At 39.9% G+C, this 21,875-nt stretch overlaps 1 protein-coding gene across 1 annotated transcript in view; it reads right to left on the reverse strand.

Moving 5' to 3' along the window:
- LOC109922671 (scm-like with four MBT domains protein 2) overlaps positions 1-11,055 on the reverse strand; it is an 88,288-nt gene extending 77,233 nt beyond the window's left edge. The window contains exons 1-2 of the mRNA XM_048610003.1: positions 10,917-11,055; positions 3,376-3,518 (exon numbers count right to left, since the gene is read on the reverse strand). Of these exons, the coding sequence (XP_048465960.1) occupies positions 3,376-3,518; positions 10,917-11,055 (282 nt within the window). The remainder of the gene's footprint in view (positions 1-3,375; positions 3,519-10,916) is intronic.
- Between the last annotated feature and the right edge of the window lie 10,820 nt (positions 11,056-21,875).

Genomic DNA, 21,875 nt, shown 5'->3' on the forward strand with positions numbered 1-21,875 from the left:
GTTATCATATTGATCTGGTCTGGCCTATATGTGACTCTTAATTGCCATCTGAATAGCCAATTAGTATACTGGAGAAAGGGGCTCACCTGTACCTTCTCAGGGTCTGTAATCGGGATAGACAACAAATGCTGGCCTTACCAGCATTACCCATGTCTTAAGAATGAAAAAAAAAACAGAACAATGGATGTTGTCCACTCTGTTTCAGAGGATCATGGAATTGATAGTAGAAGTGGTAAGCTCAATGGGCCTGATTGTAATTTGCCACCTTTCTGTTTATCTATTCATAGAATGTCAAGCCAAGCCTCTGATGAAAGTTACTCCATTTAACAACACATGTGTCAGCCCACCATTTGTCTAATGCATAGAATTGCATAGAATGTAAAGCACAAAACAGGCCATTCGGTCCAAATCATCCAACCTGGTGTTTATCATCCACATGTACATCCTCCCATTGTGTCATCAAATGTGAAATAGTAGAATTAAAGTGATGAGACTGATCTAGGGCTGGACGTTTTAGATTTTAAAGAGATTCATGGAGGTAAGAAGTTTGTTAACCCCCCATATTTATAAAGTAATCTGTTCTTTAAGAAATTCTTTAATTCCTCCTCTACTTGACAGCTCTGTTGTAAACATTATGCCTTGGAAAATCTCCTCTGTGCTGAAACTGCCAGCTCTGCTTGAACTGAAAAGAAAAGAAACATTTCAGAGTTCTTTCACAACTACACTCTGAAAGGAACTGTGTGAAATTTATTTCAATGGACAGGATGTGCAAACACAGGATACTGTAGATTCGATTTATGATGTGCACTTTATGAATTCTAATTTATGTACACCGACCTGAGCTGATACCATGTTCAAAAGACATTGACTTTGGGTGCAATAATTCAATGACAATTTACACAATATAGTAGATCTTCAAAAATATTGAAGTGTGTCTGGTGTAAACATTTTGTTTGAACAGAGGTACAGCTGTGCTGACTGAGTGAATATAATCAATTATTAAATTGATTAGAATTTTTAATAGACAGAAAATTAAATACTCAGTTATGGCATTAATTCAACTCAGTTACGAGGCGCAAATGAGAATTGTGATGGATTGCCTGTTGAGCGTAGCTCCAGTGAAATGCAATAAGCCTGACATTATCCTGGACAAAGAATCATACTTGATCAACATCCTATCCACCACTTTAAGCAATTACTCTCTCTGCTACCAGAGCACAGTGGCAGCAATGTGCACCATCCACAAGATGCAGTGCAGCATCTTCCTGTGTCTTCCACTGCATCTCCCCCATCTGCAAACTCCACAGACAAAGACAGCAGATGCATGGGGACGTCGCCACTTGATAAATACCCTGAGAAGACACACGTCGTCCTGACTTGGTAATAGGATAAAAACACTTCTTCACTGTTGCTGGGACAAAGTCCTGAAACTCCCTCCTGAACAGTGTTTGTGGTTGAAGGAGGTCATTCACCACAAGGTCAGTTAGGGATGGACAATAAAGGCTGGCCTCACCAGTGATGCCCACATCTCGTCAGCAAGTCATAAAAACAAAGCAAAAGAGTTCAAAATGAAAATCAGATTGGTCTTCACACTAACCAGTTCATTTATTAAGAATGGAACTGTGTTGTGAAGATCAGGAAATTAAGTATTGAGCTCTGACCTGTGCTGCATTAACTGGTCACAGCTGGGAAACTAGTGCCAGGGCATACATGCGACCTTGCGTCACTGATCAACAGAAAATATATCAATCAAGGTCATTCCTGATTTGCAATCCAATAATTTCTGGAGAGTGTATGTGTGTGGCTAGATCAAACATGGCCAGTTGGTGAAACACTGGAATATTGACAGCACAGATACCAAGAGATGAAGGGAAAAAAAAATTCTTTTTTCTTAAAAAAGTATCTTGTATTTGAATAAGGATGACCAAAATAAATTCGAGCATGTTCCATTTTTGTCTGAATTGAACCAACACATTTGGGTTTAGAAAAAATAATTAAATTGATCCAACTTAAGCAGAGAGGGGCAATCAGGAAGATTCTCTCTCCCTTCAGACGAACCAGTAAGGGGCTTGTTATGAGCAAATATCACATTGCTATGCCTGGCCTGGCTCCCTCTTCCCATCTTATAGCCGATCTTACCAGCTTCCGATTCAAATTGTGCTATTCAAAGTAGCACTTGGTAGATTATTTGAACAAGTTTACTCTGTTGATTACAAAGTGTATAAGAGGGAGGTCACTGCAGTCTATGTCTCTAGGGAAACAGTTAAATATTTACTCAGACTGCTGCCTCCCACATAAATAAATTTTAAGGGTTCATTTAATTATGTGGTGTTCAATAATCTGGGAGCTTTCACAATGTTTTTACTAGTCTTTTATAATTATCAACAATGAGAACTGAATAAAGATGCTTAAATGTAAACTATTTGTTGATCAGCCATTGGTAACTAATCTCTAGTTTTGTCTCGTCAACATAAGTGTTCTCGCACAAGTGAAATTAATGGAGCTGGGTAAAATAAAGTTGTAGAGTTTTTTCAATTATAGCAGGTTTGTTTAGTTAGTAGTTTGATTGCAGTTTGGGAATACAGTGACATTTCTTTTTGTCTCTCTTTTATATTCATGTGAGACCGTTCAGGAAAAAAATTTAAAGATACACGCAAAACAAGGCCAACTCATCAGAGACCCCGCTGTTGCTAAGCAACCCTTTTTAAGCCCTCGCTTTGCATAATTGTGTAATGGCTGTATTTAAATAAGTTGACTTCAGAAAGATAAGGAGCGTGTAATGCTTTTTGTAATGAATCCTATTTACACTGCACAAAAGGAAAATATAATTTCATGGAAAACATTGATTTTCCATTACAAAGAAAATGGATCCTAGTAATTATTTATTTATTGATGTTTCTACAGGATTCCTATCTTTGGTACAAAATGGTGTAAATCCCTCCTGAGCCTCAAAAGTGTAAAAGTTAACATACTGAAGATTATGCAGCAGTAAACGTTCTTATCCATAATAAGAGTTAAGCAAAAGAAATATATGGGTATGTACCGAAGATTTTAGAGTGTCAAGCAGTGGAATTTTATTACAGAGTTGAGAGAGAATGCTTTGTTTCTGAAGGTTCAATGAAAGATAGACTTGATACCAAGTACAGAAACAACAAAGACCTGCTGATGCTGGGAAGCTGAAACAAAAACAGGAATTGCTGGAGAAACTTAGCAAGTCTGGCAGTATCTGTGGTGAGAAAGCAGAATTAAAATTTTAAATTCATTGACCCTTCTTCAGCATAGAAGTAAAATTATGAACAGAAGCTGTAGAATTACAGCCATTGAAATAGACCCTTCAACTCATTGTGTCCACTGAATGCCCTTATACATTTTTACTTTCCATTTCTGGTGTGTATATTTCTCAGTTATAGCACAGCTCTTGCCATGATAAATGAATGATGGTTTAGCCAAATAATGTTCTTTAACTTTACAGTGATTACTTGGATCCTTCCAGATTTTATCTGTGCCTGCAACCATAGCTGTCATAAGACATCAGAACTAATTGTCAATTTGCCTCATTAATTTTGTCCTTTCTACAGATTGTGTATAATCTGTTCAATCGCCAATTCTACCTGTTCGAATTCCTGAAGGAAAGGTCCGTGATGTTTCTCCTCCTCTCCCATTCCTAGCACAAAAGTACTGAGGTGAATGAAAGTATGAAGATGGAACCCGATAGAGAATAGCCCTACTGATATCTCCTGGTAAGAGAGCAAGTTTGGGTTCATTGGTGGTGTCAGTCAGATGAGCCCAACAGCAAAGAGGTGGTGCCTAAAGAGTGATGACTCCTATATTGGTGAGTCCAGCTTGTGAGGCGATGGAGGAGGGTTGGAGTTACATTTGTCGTTAGTGAGCCTGCTCAGAGCTCAGGACGCATGGTGGAAGTAGTGCAACGAAGATCGACTCTCTTTTGGTTATATATTTTCATTCTTAAACTATTCAAAATGGCGACAGTTGAAGCTTTTCACTGTATTTTGCTGTATTATTCACTGTAAAGTACAATTGACAATAAATCATTCATTCATTTGTGCTTCAATAACTCACAAGTGACATTGTCACAGGAGGCACTATCTGTGGTTCTGTTAGTGGCACCACTGCCTTTGAACTAGAGGGATGAGGGTTTAGGGCCCATTCCAAAAGGCGAGCATAGAAAAACCATGCTGATTCTCCAGTACAGCACTGTGGGTGTGCTGCACTGTTAGATATATCAATTTTTGGATGAACGTTCAACCCATCTCTCAGATGGATAGAAAAGTTCTTATGACGTAGGGCAACTATTTTGTACAAGGGAAAAGGAGTCATCCCTGGCGTCCTAGCAACATTTATCTCTTAAACAGCACCCACGAGAGTTTGAAAGGGTCACTGGACTTGAAAGGCTAACTCTGCTTTCTCTCCGGCAATTTCTTTTCTTTCAGATCTTTAGCATCTGCAGTTCCCTGTTTTATTTTACCTAAGAGAGTTTGTCTTGTCATTATCACACAGCTGTTTGTGCGAGAATTAGCTGCACCATCATAAGGTGCTTCATAAATTGCAAAGTGCCTTGAAACATTCACTGGTCATCATATAAAAGAAACTCTCGCATTAATTTCCAGTCAGAAGTGTTATTTTTTTCTAACAACAACTCAGACAGGTGAGTTTAGTAATGCACCTGTTGTAATAGCAAAGGTCTGGCTTCTGCAGAACACCTGCTGTGTGCCTCATTTATCAAGAAAATTGTCAGTTCTTGACATGAATTAAACCTGCAAGCCAGCAGATTGCAGTGTGAGACCAACAGCTTAAAGGGATGGTGAATTTTTTTCCGGGCCAAATAAATATAATGGGCCTGGATTTGCTGAAAATCTGCATTGTAAGAAAGGGGCATACACCTGTATTCCAGTGAATTATCTTGTGAATGTTTTTTGCCTTGACATACTCCACTCAAGCCACAGAGAATCTCATCAGAAATGCTGAGCCTTAAATGCTTATATCTCTGGCCCTCATTAAAATTAACGGCTAGAACAAGTTTGCTGGATTGGTGCCAATGTCATCACGATGTTGCAGCAAAACACTGGAGGACTCAAGATGAGTTCATTATTCAGTCGCTGTGCAGATTGTTTGAGGAAAACAATGTGACTGACTTGTCTTATAAATGTTATTGGAATCTTAAACCTCAATTAAGTACTAAAATAAATTTGATGACTTTCCAGGAACGTTCTGATTTTCCCTGACTAATGGTACTTTTACTTTGAGCTTGTGCAGTATGTCTGAACGAAGTTTGGTGAGGGGTTAAAAGCAATCTGGATGACAATCCAATATGTACAATGCTATCTTAATGCTGATTTCTTTTAACATTTCTATTGTGTTTGTACCATCTCCTCAATTCATTTAAACCAAGTTTAGACATGCATCGAAAAATGTCCAGATTGCCAGATTATCATTGTTCTTAGATCCAGCCTTCTTATCAACAGCAACATGTATTTATATAATAAACAACCCCAGCACACTTAATAAAAGCGGTATCAACAAAATAAATGCACCAATCCATAGCATGATGGCAAAAATGCTTGTCAAAATAGACAGGATTTAACAGAAGGAGACTTAGTCATAGCCTCAGCTGATGGTCGCCAAAGTCATCCAAGGTAGGGGGCAGCAATCCATCTACACTGTAGTTACCAATGAAAGGGCATTGCCATGCCTAAGAACCTGCCAGAGAATCAAAAAGACCCCCTATTAGTCACATTACAAGTGTGTAAGGGTAAGTTTACAATTTAAACCATTGCTCTGCCTATGAGATAATGTGTGAATTATTGATGTGTCATTTGCACACCAAGGAGAGGAGCACTGGTTAGTTTCTGGTGTGACAAACTGGGTGTAGATGATTTCCATGGGTATCATTTACAAATGTGCATTAAGGTACAATCAGGGCAGTTGCATGTTTGTGGTAATTGTGACTTAAGAGATTGTTTTCCAGGTGAGGTTGGAGGTAGAAAAAGGGAACGGAATGTAATATGTGGGAAAGCCTCAAATGCCTGAGCTGGATGATTAAGATCCAAGTGATCGAGAGCTTCTCTGTCTCTCAACTACCCAGTCTCTCCCTGATGGGCCCTTGAAGATCAACCAGTGCTGGTTCCTCCACCTCCTCCTCTTCCTCCTCATCAGAGAAATGACTGTTCTACCTTGTCTCCTCATCCATTAAGACACCTCCTCTCTGGAGTTCATCCTTATGGAGAGCATAGCACACTAATGGCATCTAGGACACTATGGATGACCTGCACTGAGGAGCTCCTTCTGATCTGTCTTGGCAGCAAAACCTGTTGAGGAGGCCAATTGTTTGTTCTATAATTGCACTGATTGTGCTGAGGCTCTTGTTATACAGTCCTCACTGGAGGGCAGACATCTCACAGAGACCAATATCCCCATATTGCACCGAGTAGACACAATGCTTTGGAAGATAAAGAACAACGTCCACAGAGTTGCAGCCTAATGAATGGCCAAGGATCCTAACAATGGCCAAGGATCCTGACAATGGCCAAGTATTTTGCACCTTCCAAATATTTCTCATCGCAAGTCTCTCAGTTTTCTGTCCTGCTGAAATCATACAAGCAACTATGCAAAATAAAAGGAGTTATCACTCAATCAATTTGACTACTAATGAATTTGACCATCTTTGAAATATCAGTTTCAAATTATTCCTGATTTTGAGGCCCACATAATATTACATATCAGTTTAATTGCATTAGGAATGTAACCCAGTTTAATCATACCAGATATTGTGTCCCTGCAGGACAAAAGACCCCCTGTTTCAGAAGATAAAATTTAGCCCATGTGTAAGGGAACAACATTTACATTGGTCTCCTTCGAGCTGTTTCACAGATATTTGAATGATTACCAAGTACGTTTATTAGAGAATTAGAGGTACTTTTCATGACAACTTTCAATTTTCTATGTTCTTTCAGTGACATCTTTGAAGATATTAATCCTTAACCAAAGATATTAATCCTAAACCAAACTCATCATTCAATGCCTTTGCTTAGCACGAAGACACTTCCATTATTGATATTTCTGAAGACTCATATCTATCATTGTGAAAATTAGTTCATTTGGAGTGCTGAGAAGATACCCAAACTTGCTGTTTAAACAGTTAATTGAAAAGACACTTATTTTCAAAAGCAATTGAGTGGAAATCACGTGGTTTATGTTAAGTAAATGATCAAAGTTGATAACTCAAATAAACACAAAATACTGTGAGTTATGGAGAGAAGACTTTGAAGATGAGTCATATTAGACTTGAAATGTTAACACTGATGCTCCCTCCATAGTTACTGCCAGACATACGGATTCTCCAGCATTTTCCGTTTTTGTTCAAGTTTGGTAACAGTCAAATTTATTAGAAGTTTCATATCTTCAATTATTTGCTGATATTTACTAGAAGTCACATGTCTGGGTTTGTGGTTGTCAAGAGCAGTGGTCATTTTGATAGTGCTGCATTCTGAGTTGATGTCTATCCAGTCAATAATTAAGACACTTAGCCTGTCCCCATGTCACCTTTCTGAGAATTCCTTTTTAGGATCTAATTTGGTAGTTGAGAAAATGGAACAGCTATTTCCTTGAGAGGATTCTACTGTGGCTGAAGATCTCAATGATAGCTGTCTAGTGGCACCCATCTATGTGTGCAGAAATGCAAAGCAAGTATCCGGAATATTCCACACCTTATCCTTTTTCTTCAAGAGCTAACCATTACTTAGCTAAAGAGTTTGTTTCCAAAATTAATCTCTGCAGAGAAAGCTGTTTAGTTTTCCTTCTTTAATGGGTGTGTGTGATAGTTAGGTTATTTAGAAAGGTAAATATTTATACTTCCAAAGCTCATAAACCAGCTTTGCATATTTGTTGAATAAATCTCCTACCTAAAAAATCAACACATTTGTTGTTCATTAAAGAAACTTGGTTAATGGATTTTTATTCTAAACTTAATGTAGTTAAAGTATATAATTGGCCATATCAGTAACTGGGCAAAATACTTAAATCTATGTTGTGCTCGTGAGAAGTGGGACAAGACATTGACAGCAAACTTCTCCAAACTTGGTCGTAACATCACTAATGGGCTACTTGATAAAACTTGAAGATCAGGATAAATTCTTTCGTCAAATAAACATCCTCGTCTCCCATTCTGTTTCAGGGGAAGGCGACACATAATGGAAGGAAGCCAACCAGCATGGCATGAGGCATCTCTAGTAAGTGAGTTTGAGATGCTTGCCTTCCAGACCATTGGGTCAGTGTACACTGGAGGAATGGAGGGAGATGAAATTGGACACCACCTCTCCAGCTTGAGGTCAGTGTTGTTGCGTTTAGCATTATCCTTCTTGTACTGTTCTTACTCATCCTATTGGATCAATCATTCACTTTATGTCATTAACTGACATCCTTTGCCATGTGACTCATTGTTCCTTAGATGTTAATTTCAATGACGACTTTGCCATTTATGCTACTTTCTTCTTTCTCTAAATGTGACACAGGAAATTATGTCAGAGTCCTGTGATCCACACCTGCCTGAAGGCCTGAACCCTACAAGCCTTGTTCATAGGAACTGCTGGAAGCCATTCAGTTTTTTTTTCTTGATTTACATTAATCTTGAGCCCCAAGGAGCAGGAGAAATCTTCTTGACTCTGTAAAATACACTTGCTGGTATGGGGCTCTCTTCTGCTACCTTGACTTTGCTTCTCCTCCTCCATTAGGGCCTATCAGTGGACTGGAATTCAGGCCTTCTTTTTGGTTCTGACCTCTTGCATTCATGTGAGAGTGAATTTGGCTCAGCTATCAGTGTTGTAGGGCATGAGTGAAACAGTCACTCCACCATTGGCTTGTTGCTGGTTTTGGGTGTGTTCTTTTCGCTCCTTTCCACCAACACTGCCTCCTGACATCCCCCACTCCTGAAACACACTTCCATCCTCCCCACCCCTCAGAGGCATTGCCAACAAGTTATGTTTACTATATGGTAGAAAATGAAGAGCTAATGAGACTCCGTGGTTGACATTGATGGTACACAGTGTTCTCTTTGTAGACAATGAATTTGATTCAGTCAAGTTAGATATTGCAAAATGTCACACTATTTGACATGTGACATCTAATGTGCATGAAAATTGCTTTGAACTTTGAATATCCTCTTCAAATTGATTTTCAATAGGAATTGAGTGTTTTCAATTTGATGACACCAACTTCACTTAAATATTTCTGTCAATCAAGTGATTGTACATTTTATAATCTTATAACTATGGGTCGAAAATCTCTGCCATGAAGTGTCATCTATGAAGGATTAGATCTTGGATATTCTTTATTCATTCGTGGGAAGTGGGCCTGACCATTTGGATGAATATTTATTACCTATTCAAAATTGCCTGGAGAAGGAGGTTAATGGTGGAGGAAGTGAATACTGAAGGTGGTGGTCAGAGTGCCAATCAAGTGGGCTGCTTCGTCTTGGATGTTATCAAACTTACTGAGTGTTGATGGAGTTGCAACCAATTATCCAGACAAGTGCAAGTGCAACTCCTGACTTGCACCTTGTAGATGGTGGGTAGGCTTTGGGTAGACAGGAGGTGTGCTATCTGCTGCCGGATTCCAAGCCTCTGATCTGTTCCTGTAGCCAGCATCTATTTCACTGGTTCTGTTCGGCTTCAGGTCAATGGTAACTTCCTGTATGTTGATACTGGGAATTTCAGCAGTGGAAATGCCATTGAATGCGAGGGGATAATGGTTAGATTCTCATTTGTTGGACTTGATCATTACCTGGCACTTATGTGGCATAAATGTTGTTTGTCCCTTGTTGGCCCAAGCCTGGATATCGCCCAGGCTTTGTTGCATTTGAACATGAACTGCATCAGTATCTGAGGAGTCATGAACTATGTGCTGAACATTGTGCAATCATTGGTGAACATTCCCACTTCTGACCTTGTGATGGAGGGAAAGTCATTAATGAAGTAGCTGAAGTTGGTTGGGCCTAGAACACTACCCTGAGTAACTTCTCCAGAGATGTCCTTGAGTTGAAATTACTGACTTCAACAAACAGAACCAACTTCCTTTGTGAAAGGTATGACTCCAACCAGTGGAGAGGTTTTCCTAGATACTATTGACTTCAGTTTTGTTACAGCACTTTGATTCCATATAAGGTTAATTGCTGCCTTGATGCTAAGGGCAGTTGTTTTCGCCTCAACATTGGAGTTCAGTTTTTTGTCTGTGTTTGAGGTCAGGAGCCAAGTGTTCTTGCTGGAACCGAAACTGAGCATCATTCAGCTCAATAGTATTGCTTGATAGCACTGTTGGTGACCTCTTCCATCAATTTGCTAAATTCAGAGTAGACTGATGAAGCAGTAATTGGTCAGGTTAGATTTGCCCTTGTTTTTTTGTGTATTGGACATACCTGGGCAATTTTCCACATTGTTAGGAAGATGCCAGCATTGCAACTAGACTTTGACTAGGGGAGCACAAGTGTTCAGTACTATTGCCAGAAGGTTATCAGGGCCCACAGCGTTTAGTGTCTTCAGCTATTGCTTGATATTAAATGGAGTGAATCAAATTGGCTGAAGACTGGCCTCTCTGATGTTGGGGACCTCCAGAGTAGGCCAAGATGGCTCATCCACTCAGCATTGCTGGTTGAAGATGGAAACAAGTATTTCAGCCTTGCAATGATGTGCTGGACTCCCCCATCATTGAAGATGGGAATAATTTCACATCAGAAGCATTGAAGATCACCTGATAGTTGTGAAATGGAGCAACAGCTTTCTGCTCAGGCAGAGTCGTGAGATGCATTGTCAGCGCGGTGTAAGTAAACAACTGCTTTTGAGAAGTCCTAAGAGTCTAGTTATATCTCTATGATAGAGTGCACCACTGACAGCACACAGAACTCTTACCTGACAGGAACAGATAACGTGGCTGTGAAGGGGAACATTTGGGGGTGAACCTCTGTATCCTGGACCTGCTTCTTCGCCTGATCTCAGGTGACATAGCAGTTGGGGAGGTGCTGCTCACACTTATGGCTTCCTCAGCCATGATCACGTTTTGAGGTAAATGCCTGTAGGATGCAGCAGGTACCCCAGCTAAAGAAGCCCCTGGCTCCCAGCATGTCACCACGGCGATGCACGTCTGTTTGAGTCAGAGGGACCAAGGGCTACTTTTGGAGTTTGGGATACTGGCAGAACATCGGGTGGCATTTTCACATTTGATCGAGACTGATGTGCACAACTTGTTCATCTCCCTGCCACACACACCCCCCCCAAAAAAAATTACCTGATGCCATAGCAAACAACCACTTGGAAGTTTTCACTCGAAAAGGGGCCATTGCCCCAGTATTGCCATAGCCTACCATAGGAACTGAATGAGTCCAGGGTTTAGGATGGGATCACCCTGATGGATGTCAGACATTGAACGTAACTTTGGAGACTTCTAAGCTATAATCATTTAAATAGGAAAATGCATTAATCTGATGGTAGCTGGTTTTGATGTTCCACGGCAATTTATTTTATCCTTTGGTGTGTGACTGAATAGTGTCTTTGATCTATAGCTTCATGCTTTACTTTGCAAATGCAGTTCATTATCATAGGGTAGGAAATCAGAATGAAATGTCTTCGAGCAATATGGATGCTTTGCTCTTTTAATGCACTCTGGATGCAATCACTGACAAAACAGCACTGTGAAATGCCCTGAAGGAAGAAAGAAGCTGCAGGGAAGTCTCAAAGTTAAAATGGGTCAGCAAATGAAAAGACTTGCATTTATATAGCACCTTCCGCAAGCACCAAACTTCACAAATTAGGTGACAGGCTATGACATATCTTTGAAATGTGATCCTGTTGTAATGGAGGAAATTAAACATCCAATTTGTGTGCAGCAAGCTCCTACCAGCAACTATGAGACAATGATATAAAAATACTGCGGATGCTGGAAATCAGAAACAAATACGAAGAACACTGGAGGAACTTAGCAATTCTGGCAGCAGAATTTCTGTGGAGAAAGAGACAGAGTTAAGATTTCAAATCTGGTTTGTCTCTTCTACAGAAATCTGAGTTCTAAAATTACAAACCTTCAAAGAGTTGCTTACTGTACAGACTCCAGCTACACTGGGAGAAACACATCATAGAATAATTTTGAAAAAATATTCCTGTGTTAATACTTCAGTGTAACATCAGGTTTGCTGAATATAATTAATCTTATATGGCTACTTTATTTTTGAGCACTTTTGTGGGAATTTTTACAAATTCACTTATGCATTGTTTTCTTCTGTCTTCTCTTTACACCCCAGTTACCACTGTGAAAGGATAAGAGGCTTGATAAAGTGCTACCCTTCCTTTATAGACTTTGCTACTGAAGTGCCCACTGTGACATGTCCTGATTTGAGAAGATGGTTCAACTCTTTGACCCAAATGACTTTGCCATTTTTTTGTGAGCCCTCCAGGTGGGGAGTTGAGGATGTGAAACTACAACTTGTTCTCTGTGGTGTTTTGGAGCAGTGAGGCTCCTCTGGTGTTGATGATTAATCTACCATTTCATTGTTACATCATTTGAAAGACTTCTTTTTCAAAAAAATTCTTCACAAACAAATAGAAAAACAGACAAGCCTGCATTTTTTTGCTATATCTTTCATGGCTACTAGATGACACACAATGCTTTATGGACAATGAAATATTTTTGGATTGTAGAAATTGTGTCAGCCAATTTGTGTATAACAATGTTTCGCAAATAGTAATGTGCTAATCACCAGATTATCAGACTAATAGGTGGTTGTGCAGTGGTAATATTCCTGGACTAGCTAATGCAAATGTTTTACACTTCCTTTCCTTGTTCTGAGGAAGAGTCATCGGACCTGAAATGTTAACTCTGATTTTTTTCTTCACAGATGCTGCCAGGCCTACTGAGCTTTTCCAACAACTTCTGTTTTTGTTCCTGTTTTACATTAATGTTCTCAGGGAAATAGTTTTGAATTCCACCATGGCAGATAGTCAATTAACAGATCTGGAATAGAAAGTTAGTTTAGTAATGTTGTTGCACTAAACTACCTCTGATTGTTATAGAAATTAATCTGGTTTAATAATGCCCATGAAGGAAAGAAATTGACATTCTTCTCTGGTCTGGTCAGCATGTGATTCCAAACTCTCAGAATGTGGTTAACTCTGAAATAGCTGAGCAAGCTAGTCTGTCTAAAGGTACAAGTTAGGAGTACAGGTAGTTCTCCTATGACACGATAGTTGTGTTCTTGTGCAACTTCATGCTATAGAAAATCGCATTATAATGAAATCACTACACAAAAAACACTATACTGTACCGTAGAAAGTTTGTGTTATCCAAACTATGTCTACTTTTCAATTGTGTTACAGCCAATTCACGTTAATGAAACAGGCGTTATAGCAGAAATACCTGTATAATGGAGTACTCCCCACTTGGCTGGATGAGTGGAGTTCCAACAACACACACGAAGCTTGACACCATCCAGGACAAAGCAGCCCACTTGATTGGCATTACATCCACAAACATCCATTCCCTCCATCACCGATGCTCAGTAACAGCAGTGTGTTATATCTACAGGATGCACTGCAGAAGTTCACCAAAGGTCCTTAGACAGCTGCTTCCAAACCCATGACCACTTCCACCTAGAAGGACAAGGGCACTAGATCCATGGAAACACTACCATTACTCTTGAAGCCATTCGCCATCCTGACTTGGAATTATACTGCTGGTCCTTCACTGTGACTGGGTCAAAATCCTGGAATTCCCTTTCTAAGGGGATTGTGGATCAACCTACAGCACATGGACTGCAGGAGTTCAAGAAGGCAGCTCACCACCACCTTCTGGAGACATGCAATAAATGCTGACCCAGCCTGTGGTGCCCTCAAACCCCAACAGAATAAAAGCTATTAAGTAGGAACAACAATTCTGCTTTGCCAGCAATGCTCACATCCCATTAAAGAGAAAAAATAATTCTTTGCAATGCTTATTGACAGATGAATATTTACCATGATGCTAATTTAACAGAGGAAGTTTGGTTCAGAAATTTAGAACAAGCAGGAATGCATTTGTATGTAATGCCACGATGATCAGCAATACATAGATTCTCACACTCACTGCCCTTTATTACCTGATTACAAAGATGTTCTCATCTCTTGTGCATGTGGATACATCATTTTAATATTTATCAAATAGATATGGATATTTGCTTTACATGGTTTAATCTTGCCTTGTTAAATTAAAAGCAACTCTGCAATCTGTTTTACTGCAACTTCCCTGATTGAAACTGTTGATTGATAGTGAAAAGATATTATATAAAAGCCAATCGGATATGTGTTACTCATCTTGTCTTTTGGATGTGAAAAGAAATAAGCAGATTGTATTTATTCAGATGACTTGTTTTACATGCATTTTTAATCCTCACTGAAAGTTTTATTGTGGCCATGTCAATCAATGCAGGGGTGAACTTTGATGGGTCTTTATTCCTCTTTGCTGTGACTCTTGGCTGTGTTCTTGTGGAAATGAGGCTGTCTTATTTTCGTTGTCATTTTTGTGTGTGCTACAGATGATTTTTTTCTGTAAAGGTGGTAGCAAATAATGCAACAGAACAAATTGTGGCTAGGAGAGGTGCTGGTTATCATCAAAACTGTGTAGTTTCACCAGCAGTAAATATTCTTCCTTAATTCTGGCTTTTCCAGCTATATGAGGTGATGCAGTGAAGGATTACATTGTAATCAGTATTTTAATGCTCATCCTTGGCACGTCGAGGGATCAACAGTTATGGGGCGCAAGTGGGAACAGAGTACTGAGTTGGATTTTCAGCCACACTCATATTGAATGGCCTGTGCCTGCTGTTTTTCTTTTCTATGTTTCAAAGTTTCTAACAACCATGTCTCACTCATCTGTTGGTTGCCTGATCAAAGAAGGGAGGGAGGTGTGGTAACTTTGCACTTCATTCCATGTGTGGTCACACATTGCCTTCAACAAAATAGACATTACCTCCTTAGCCCATCAACAGGATGAAAACCAAGGAGGTTCTACAAGGGCAGGCATAAGACCATATGAGTAGAAGGAGGCCATTCAGCCCATCTAATCTGCTCCACCAATCAATAAGATCATGTCTATTTTGATAATCAACTCCACTTTCCCGCCTTTTTTTCCATAAATCTTGATTCCCTTACCAATTAAAACTCTGTCTCTCTCTGCCTTGAACTCAATGACTCGGTCTTGACAGCCCTTTGTGGTAAAAAATTCCAGAGATTCACTACCCACTGAGAGAGAAAAAAAATTCTTCTCATCTCCGTCGTAAATGTGTGACCCTTAATCTAAGATGGTACCTTTGGTACTAGACTCACCCACAATGGGAAACAACCTTTTTGCATCTACCCTGTCAAGTTCTGTGCATGTTTTAATAAGTTAGATAATGAAAATTAGCCACCTTGTTGATCTCTACTGGCTCAGTACTTCCTTTGGCCAATGCATGTGGTGGGATCGACAATTCCTTAGGCATTTATGGCAAAATTGTAAATGTATCCTTTTAGAAAAATTAACATTAGCATTAGAAGTAGCAACAAAGATTTCTTTGACTGACTGTTTCTGATGAAACTGTTTATCACAAGTCGACAATACAGTTTCTTCCAATTACCGTGAATCTTATGGCACCGTTCCTGCTCATAGGCACCAGAGCAGCTTTAAGCACTGCGCCTTGAACTTTGCTTCGCAGCTGTGCTATTGCATGTTATTGTGCTGTAATGCAATCTCGGTTTCTGATACTATCTCTGTTTCACAGACTTGTGTCTCCACCCACTTCCCACATTATCATTGACATTTAAGAAACTTTGCAATGAGTTCTTTGTGCAATAATAACTTAAAAATAAACGATACTTATTTTTACCTTTTCTCCTGTGAAACAAATCTGATCAAAACCTGAGACGCTTATCACAGAAATACACGGAAACACAAACTTTGTGACGAGATATCAGCACAAAAGCTGGTACACCTAGCACGTAAGCATGAGTAAACTTACTTTCCATAGCTATTCGTTTACGATTGCGTACAAACAGACATGGTCAGGGGCTGATACTCTCAGCTAACTAGTATGTAGTACGGGGTAATACCAACAACAGCTTCATGTCTGGCTGAGGTAGGCTTGGGACATGCCTTATCACTGCAGTTGAGAGCGGAAAACAATGGCAAACCATTCCTCACAAAAACTGGCAAGAAAATGTCTCAAGTTGAAGCACCAGACAACAATATGATGAAGGACCTGTCTTTGGGCAGTGCACCAATCCATAAAATACAAACACAAATATGCATGTGCATTTGTTAATGCCATTCCATTCTGCGATTTTGTTAAGATGTTTATTTTAAACAGTTAACACCTAGGTTAGAAAGGATGAATTTGGGACTTGAACAAAGTTGCGATCTGCTGCAAAAGACAGTATTTTCTACACCTACTTTTGGGACTATTTTTGGGTGTTGAGACCAGTTGCCACAATCCAGCACCTTTCAGTCTTCCTGATGGAAACCAGTTAAGAGTTTGGTCTCAGAGTTGGCCATCAAATCAGTGACAGCAAGTAGCCTGAGTAGCCAGAAGCATGTTACAACACATCCCTTATTGCAAAGCCTGGCAGAGATCATCGTGTCAAAAGGGAATGCAGCAGGAATGAGTAGAATAGCATGGAGGTGTGAGTGATTTCATGGCAGCAGCTCCCAATGTATCATTTTAAGCCCATCAACAAAATCAGGATCCATAAGTTCCTCACATGGTCAGAAAGGACAAATAAGGGATTTGAATGAATTTGGGACTTGATGTAATGGACAGTATTTTCTGGACCTACTTTTGGGAATATTTTTGGGTGCAGAGACCAGTTGCCACAATCCAATGCCTTTCAGTCTTCCTGAAGGAAAACAATTCTATTACTTGTCTTGCCTTTCTATTACTGCTTCATCAGATTTGGGCATCGCTGGATAGAACCTCCATTTATTGCCTGTCGCTAGTTGAGAAGGTAGTGGTGAGCTGCCTTCTTGAACCACTTTAGTCTGTGGACTATAGGTAGACCCACAATGCCCTTGGGGAAGAATTCCAGGATTTTGATCCAGCAACACTAAAGGAATGGCAATATATTTCCAAGTCAGGAATGTGAGTGGCTTGGAAGGGAACTTGTCCTATTAGATAGTGGTGGTCATGGATTTGGAAGAAGCTGTCTAAATTTCTGCAGTGCACCTTGTAGATGGTGCACACTACTTTTATTGATATTTGGAGGGACTGGACACTTCTTGATGTGGTGCCAATCAATTGGTTGCTTTGTCTTGAATGGCATCAAGAAGACATTGACCTTACCAATTTTGCATATAGAAGTTTAAAAAAAGCCTTGAACTCTCAAGGTGCTCTGAACTCTTGCTGAGCAGTTGCCTCCTTTAAGTTCCAAAGGTACTGACACTTTCTGAGGCAGTGTGATGTTGGGGAAAGTACAATCTTGGTGGCAGATTGAAGTTAATTACCTAATTACCTCCCAGCTACCTGCTGTTGCTGGATAGTTGACTACACTGAACTACATTCTATCTCCAGAAATATTTGGATACAGGAACAGGTTAGCTTATCAGCTCAATATATTATCTTTAATTATCTTGACACCTTCCTTCCAAACCCATCTATAATGGCCTGGTAAAGTCCCACACATTAGTACCTGAAAGGTACCTATTCTGGATAATGTTTTAATATAACTAACTGAGCCAACTTAAAGATGTTCTACAGTTACATTGCCCACTCACTCCACGCAGCTTTGTTTCACAACTCCCCTCCTCCATAATAAATTTATTCTGAGCGTAATAAATGAAACACCATAAATATGCTACAAATAAAAGATTCTCTTCAGCTTTTCTCATACTGTATTTTACAATTATATTGCACTTCAGTCTTGCTAACTATCACTTTGGCAGTGATCTCAGGTTAAAAAATGGACATTCAACACTAAGGGTTCAGTGATAGTGGCAGAATCAAGCTGTGGAGAGACAAATTCTCTTTTGTGTTGAACATGTAACCGTCTTATCTGGTTTCATAATCAGACTCTAACGAGAGAAACGTTAAGTATCTTAAAATGGAAGTGTTGACCAACATAAAGGCAAGAATCACATGCAAGTAGAGACACTGCGTGCGGCAGCCATTTTGTGAGTCTTCCCCACATAGTAATATTCAGCCATTTTGTGAGACATCTCAAAAGTATGGACATGATTCTGCAATATGAACCATGACTAACATTTATCACTGGTGCAACAATTAATCTGTTTTTCACTGTGATAATAATTCGGGATAGTTTCCAAAATAAGTGCACAAAAGCTATTATGAGGAATACAATTCAAAGTTGAGGTTTTTTCCAGAATTATGACCATTTAGGAGCAGTGAAAAATCATGCATTCTCAGCATATGTGCCAGATAGATTTCCAACCAGGTTATTTTTAACTGACAACCTCTGTCCCAGTGAAATAAATGCTAGTTCCTTCCCAAACATAGGGATTAGTTTTCAAAATAACGAATTTCTCTATTGCATGAAACATAGCAAAGCATTTTGCATTTCTGTTATCTTGATCACTATACATTAAATTGTTTTGTTTTAAGAAAACACAGTTAAATTGCCTAGTAGTGTTTTATAATTATTCTAACAAGTGAATGTATGCAGACCTGATTATCAAGATAGACTGATATAGCACAAAACCTATCACTGAAATTGCTATTGTTACTCTCAGCACAGTACACAGACATAATACACAATACACTGAGCACAGTCACAGGTTTATTCATTTATCTTAGAATAACAGAGTGTAGTTCTCTGTAGAAAATTATGCCATTTCTTCAAATCACGCGTTGTCCTTTAAAGGAATCTAAAAGTTTTTTAGTCGGGCATTCTGACATTAAAAAGGAGGTTATAGGATCAGGTGAGTACTCAAGTCTCCAGTATCCAGTGCAATACTGAGGCCCTGCTGTACTGTTGTAGGTACCGCCTTTCAGATGAGTTATCAAACCAAGGCCCCACCTACTCTCTGAGCTGGACATAAAAAATGCAGCCACTATTTTGATGTTGAGTTGTTCGTGATGTCATGGCCAATAGGCCTAGTGGTATTATTGCTTGACTACTAATCCTGAGATCAGGTAAAAAATTATCTACGTGACTCAGACAAATTCACTTTCCGATCTTCACTACATCTGTGAATATACCTAGTCACTTAACAAGAACTCCACAGAAATGGGCGAGGTGATGGCCTAGACTGATCACTGGACTATTAATCCAGAGACCCAGGAATGTTTCGTGGACCAGGGCTCAAATCCTGCCATGGCAGATGCTGAAATTTGAATTCAGTTAAAATCTGGAATTAAGTGTACAATGATAACCATGAAACCACTGCCAATTCTTAGAAAGACCAATCTGGTTCACTTATGTACTTTAGGGAAAAAAACTGCCATCCTTACTTGGTCTGGCCGACATGTGACTCCAGGCCCAAAGCAATGTGGTTGACTGTTAACTGCCCTGTGGGCAATGAATGCTGGCCCAGCCAGAGACGCCCTCATTCTGTGAATGAACTTATCCTTTAATCAACATCACTAAAATACATTATCTGGTCACCATCGAGATAGCAAGGACTGCAAATGCTGGAGTCAGAGATAACACAGTGTGGAGCTGGAGGAATACACCAGGCCAGGCAGCATCAGAGGAGCAAGAAAGTTGACGCTTTGGGTCAGGACCCTTCTACTGTATCCGCTGCTCCCGATGTGGCCTCCTGTATTTCGGTGAGACCAAGTGTAGATTCAAAGACTATTTCATAGAGCATCTGCGCTCTGTAAGCGACAAACAACAATACCATCCGGTCACTAACCATTTTAACTCCCCCTGCCATTCCCTGGGTGATGTGTCCATCCTGGGCCTCCTCCAGTGTCACAATGACACCATCCGCAAAGTGGAGGAGCAGCACCTCATATTCCACCTCGGGACCCTACAGCCCGATGGCCTAAACATAGAATTCACCAATTTGAAAATCTCAACACCCCTGGCCTCATTCCAACCCTCCCTCTCATCTCCGCCTCCTTGACCTGACACAACCTGTCCATCTTCTCTCCCACCTATCCGCCCCACCCACCTCGCTGACCAATCCCCACCACTCCCTACCTGCACTCACCTATCACCATCCCACCTACCTTCCCCAGCCCCACCCCTCCTCTCTATTTATTTCCCCGCTCCCTTCCCCTTCCCCACTTCTGAACAAGGGTCCTGACCTGAAACATCAACTTCCCTGCTCCTCAGCTGCCTGGCCTGGTGTGTTCCTCCAGCTCCACACTGTGTTGTATCTGGTCACTATCTCTTGCTTTCCCTTTGTGACTGGGCCCTCAGTGATAAAATAACTTGCCTTGTGATTTGATAGTAAGTCTTGAATCATTTTCGGTCATTTTACTTTCACCTCGCTAAAAGCTGAACTCTTTTACAGCACCAACATCCTTATAGAGGTGGGAAGCTGGAGGCTCTGAGATGATTTTCAACAGAATATTAATGATGCTTTCTTCAAACATTAACTTGCCATCGAATTTGTATAACACATCAACATCTGGAATATATTTGAATTTATTCACCAATTAACTGATAGGTTAAAGTGATTTGAGTATAGTAAGACTTCCAAATTGTGTGTGCGCGCATGTAAGTGCATGCCTGCAATTTGCATGTGTATATGTGCACGTATGTGTGTGTGGCTGTGTGTGTGAGCACGTATGTCTGCGTGTGTGCATGTGCAAGTGTATGTGTCTGCATGCATGTGCATGTGTGTGTGTGTATGTATGTGTGTCTGTGCGTGTGTACGCGTGTGCATGTTTGCATGTACATGTGTTTGTGTGTGTGTGTGTGTGTGTGTGTGTGTGTGTGTGTGTGTGTGTGTGGTGTGTGTGTGTTTGCAGAGTGTTGGGGAGAATATTTCCAAGCACTTTGGTAAAAATTAAGGATAAAGTGTTTCACTTATTGTTATAAGGTAGTTAATTTTGAAATTAAGAAATAAAAATTAACTCAAATTCAATGGCCTAACAGCAATGTCAAGTTTAAGCAATGAAAGCTGCTCAAAGGGTTGATCCACATTAATAAGAAACAGACAACATAGGGTTAAAAGTGAAGTGTCAGTGACTGGCAATCTTTGGTCATGTTCAGGACGTAACAAAGAAAACATAATCTATATCATTTCCTTTCCACAACACTTGAACAGTTAACTTTAATTGCTGTATCCTCCATCCCAGAAGAAAGAACAGTGAAACAAATGACACATATTGGTCTGACATGTTTTGTATGTCTCAGAGCAGTGTTCCAGCGCATTCATTTCCAAGTATTATAGTTTTTTTTATGTTTTCTCTCTGGGAATTCAAATTAATAGAGGTTGCAAATTTGCTGAATTAACACAACTGTCACGTTTGGACTCAGCAAAATTAGAGGCCATCAGTGTAAAACGGTTACCAGAGAGCGATAGCAATTATTCAGAGTAGTTGCGGTGAATGCTTCAATATTCAAGGGGAGGGCGGATAAAATCACATGATGGAGAGGGGAGTAGAGGGATATGCTGATACAGCCAGATTCAAGAGGAGAAAACACTCCAAATTGCAAATATCACATATTGATCCAACTTGTTTTGTATATCTCAGAGCAATACTCCAGTACGTTCATTTCCAAATATTACCATTCCTTGCTGTTTTTTTCCTCTGGCTGGGAGGAGATCTGAGTGGACAATAAAGAGTGGTTTAGACTGTTGCAGTCAAGGGGCCTGCTCTTCTCCATTGTTGACCATAATTGAAGCTCCTTATCTCCACAGCAAACTGTAAACTTCCACAGCACAATTTCTAAGGTCCTAAT

This window comes from Rhincodon typus, chromosome 22 (genome assembly GCF_021869965.1).
Source record: "Rhincodon typus isolate 14 chromosome 22, sRhiTyp1.1, whole genome shotgun sequence".
Taxonomy (NCBI): domain Eukaryota; kingdom Metazoa; phylum Chordata; class Chondrichthyes; order Orectolobiformes; family Rhincodontidae; genus Rhincodon; species Rhincodon typus.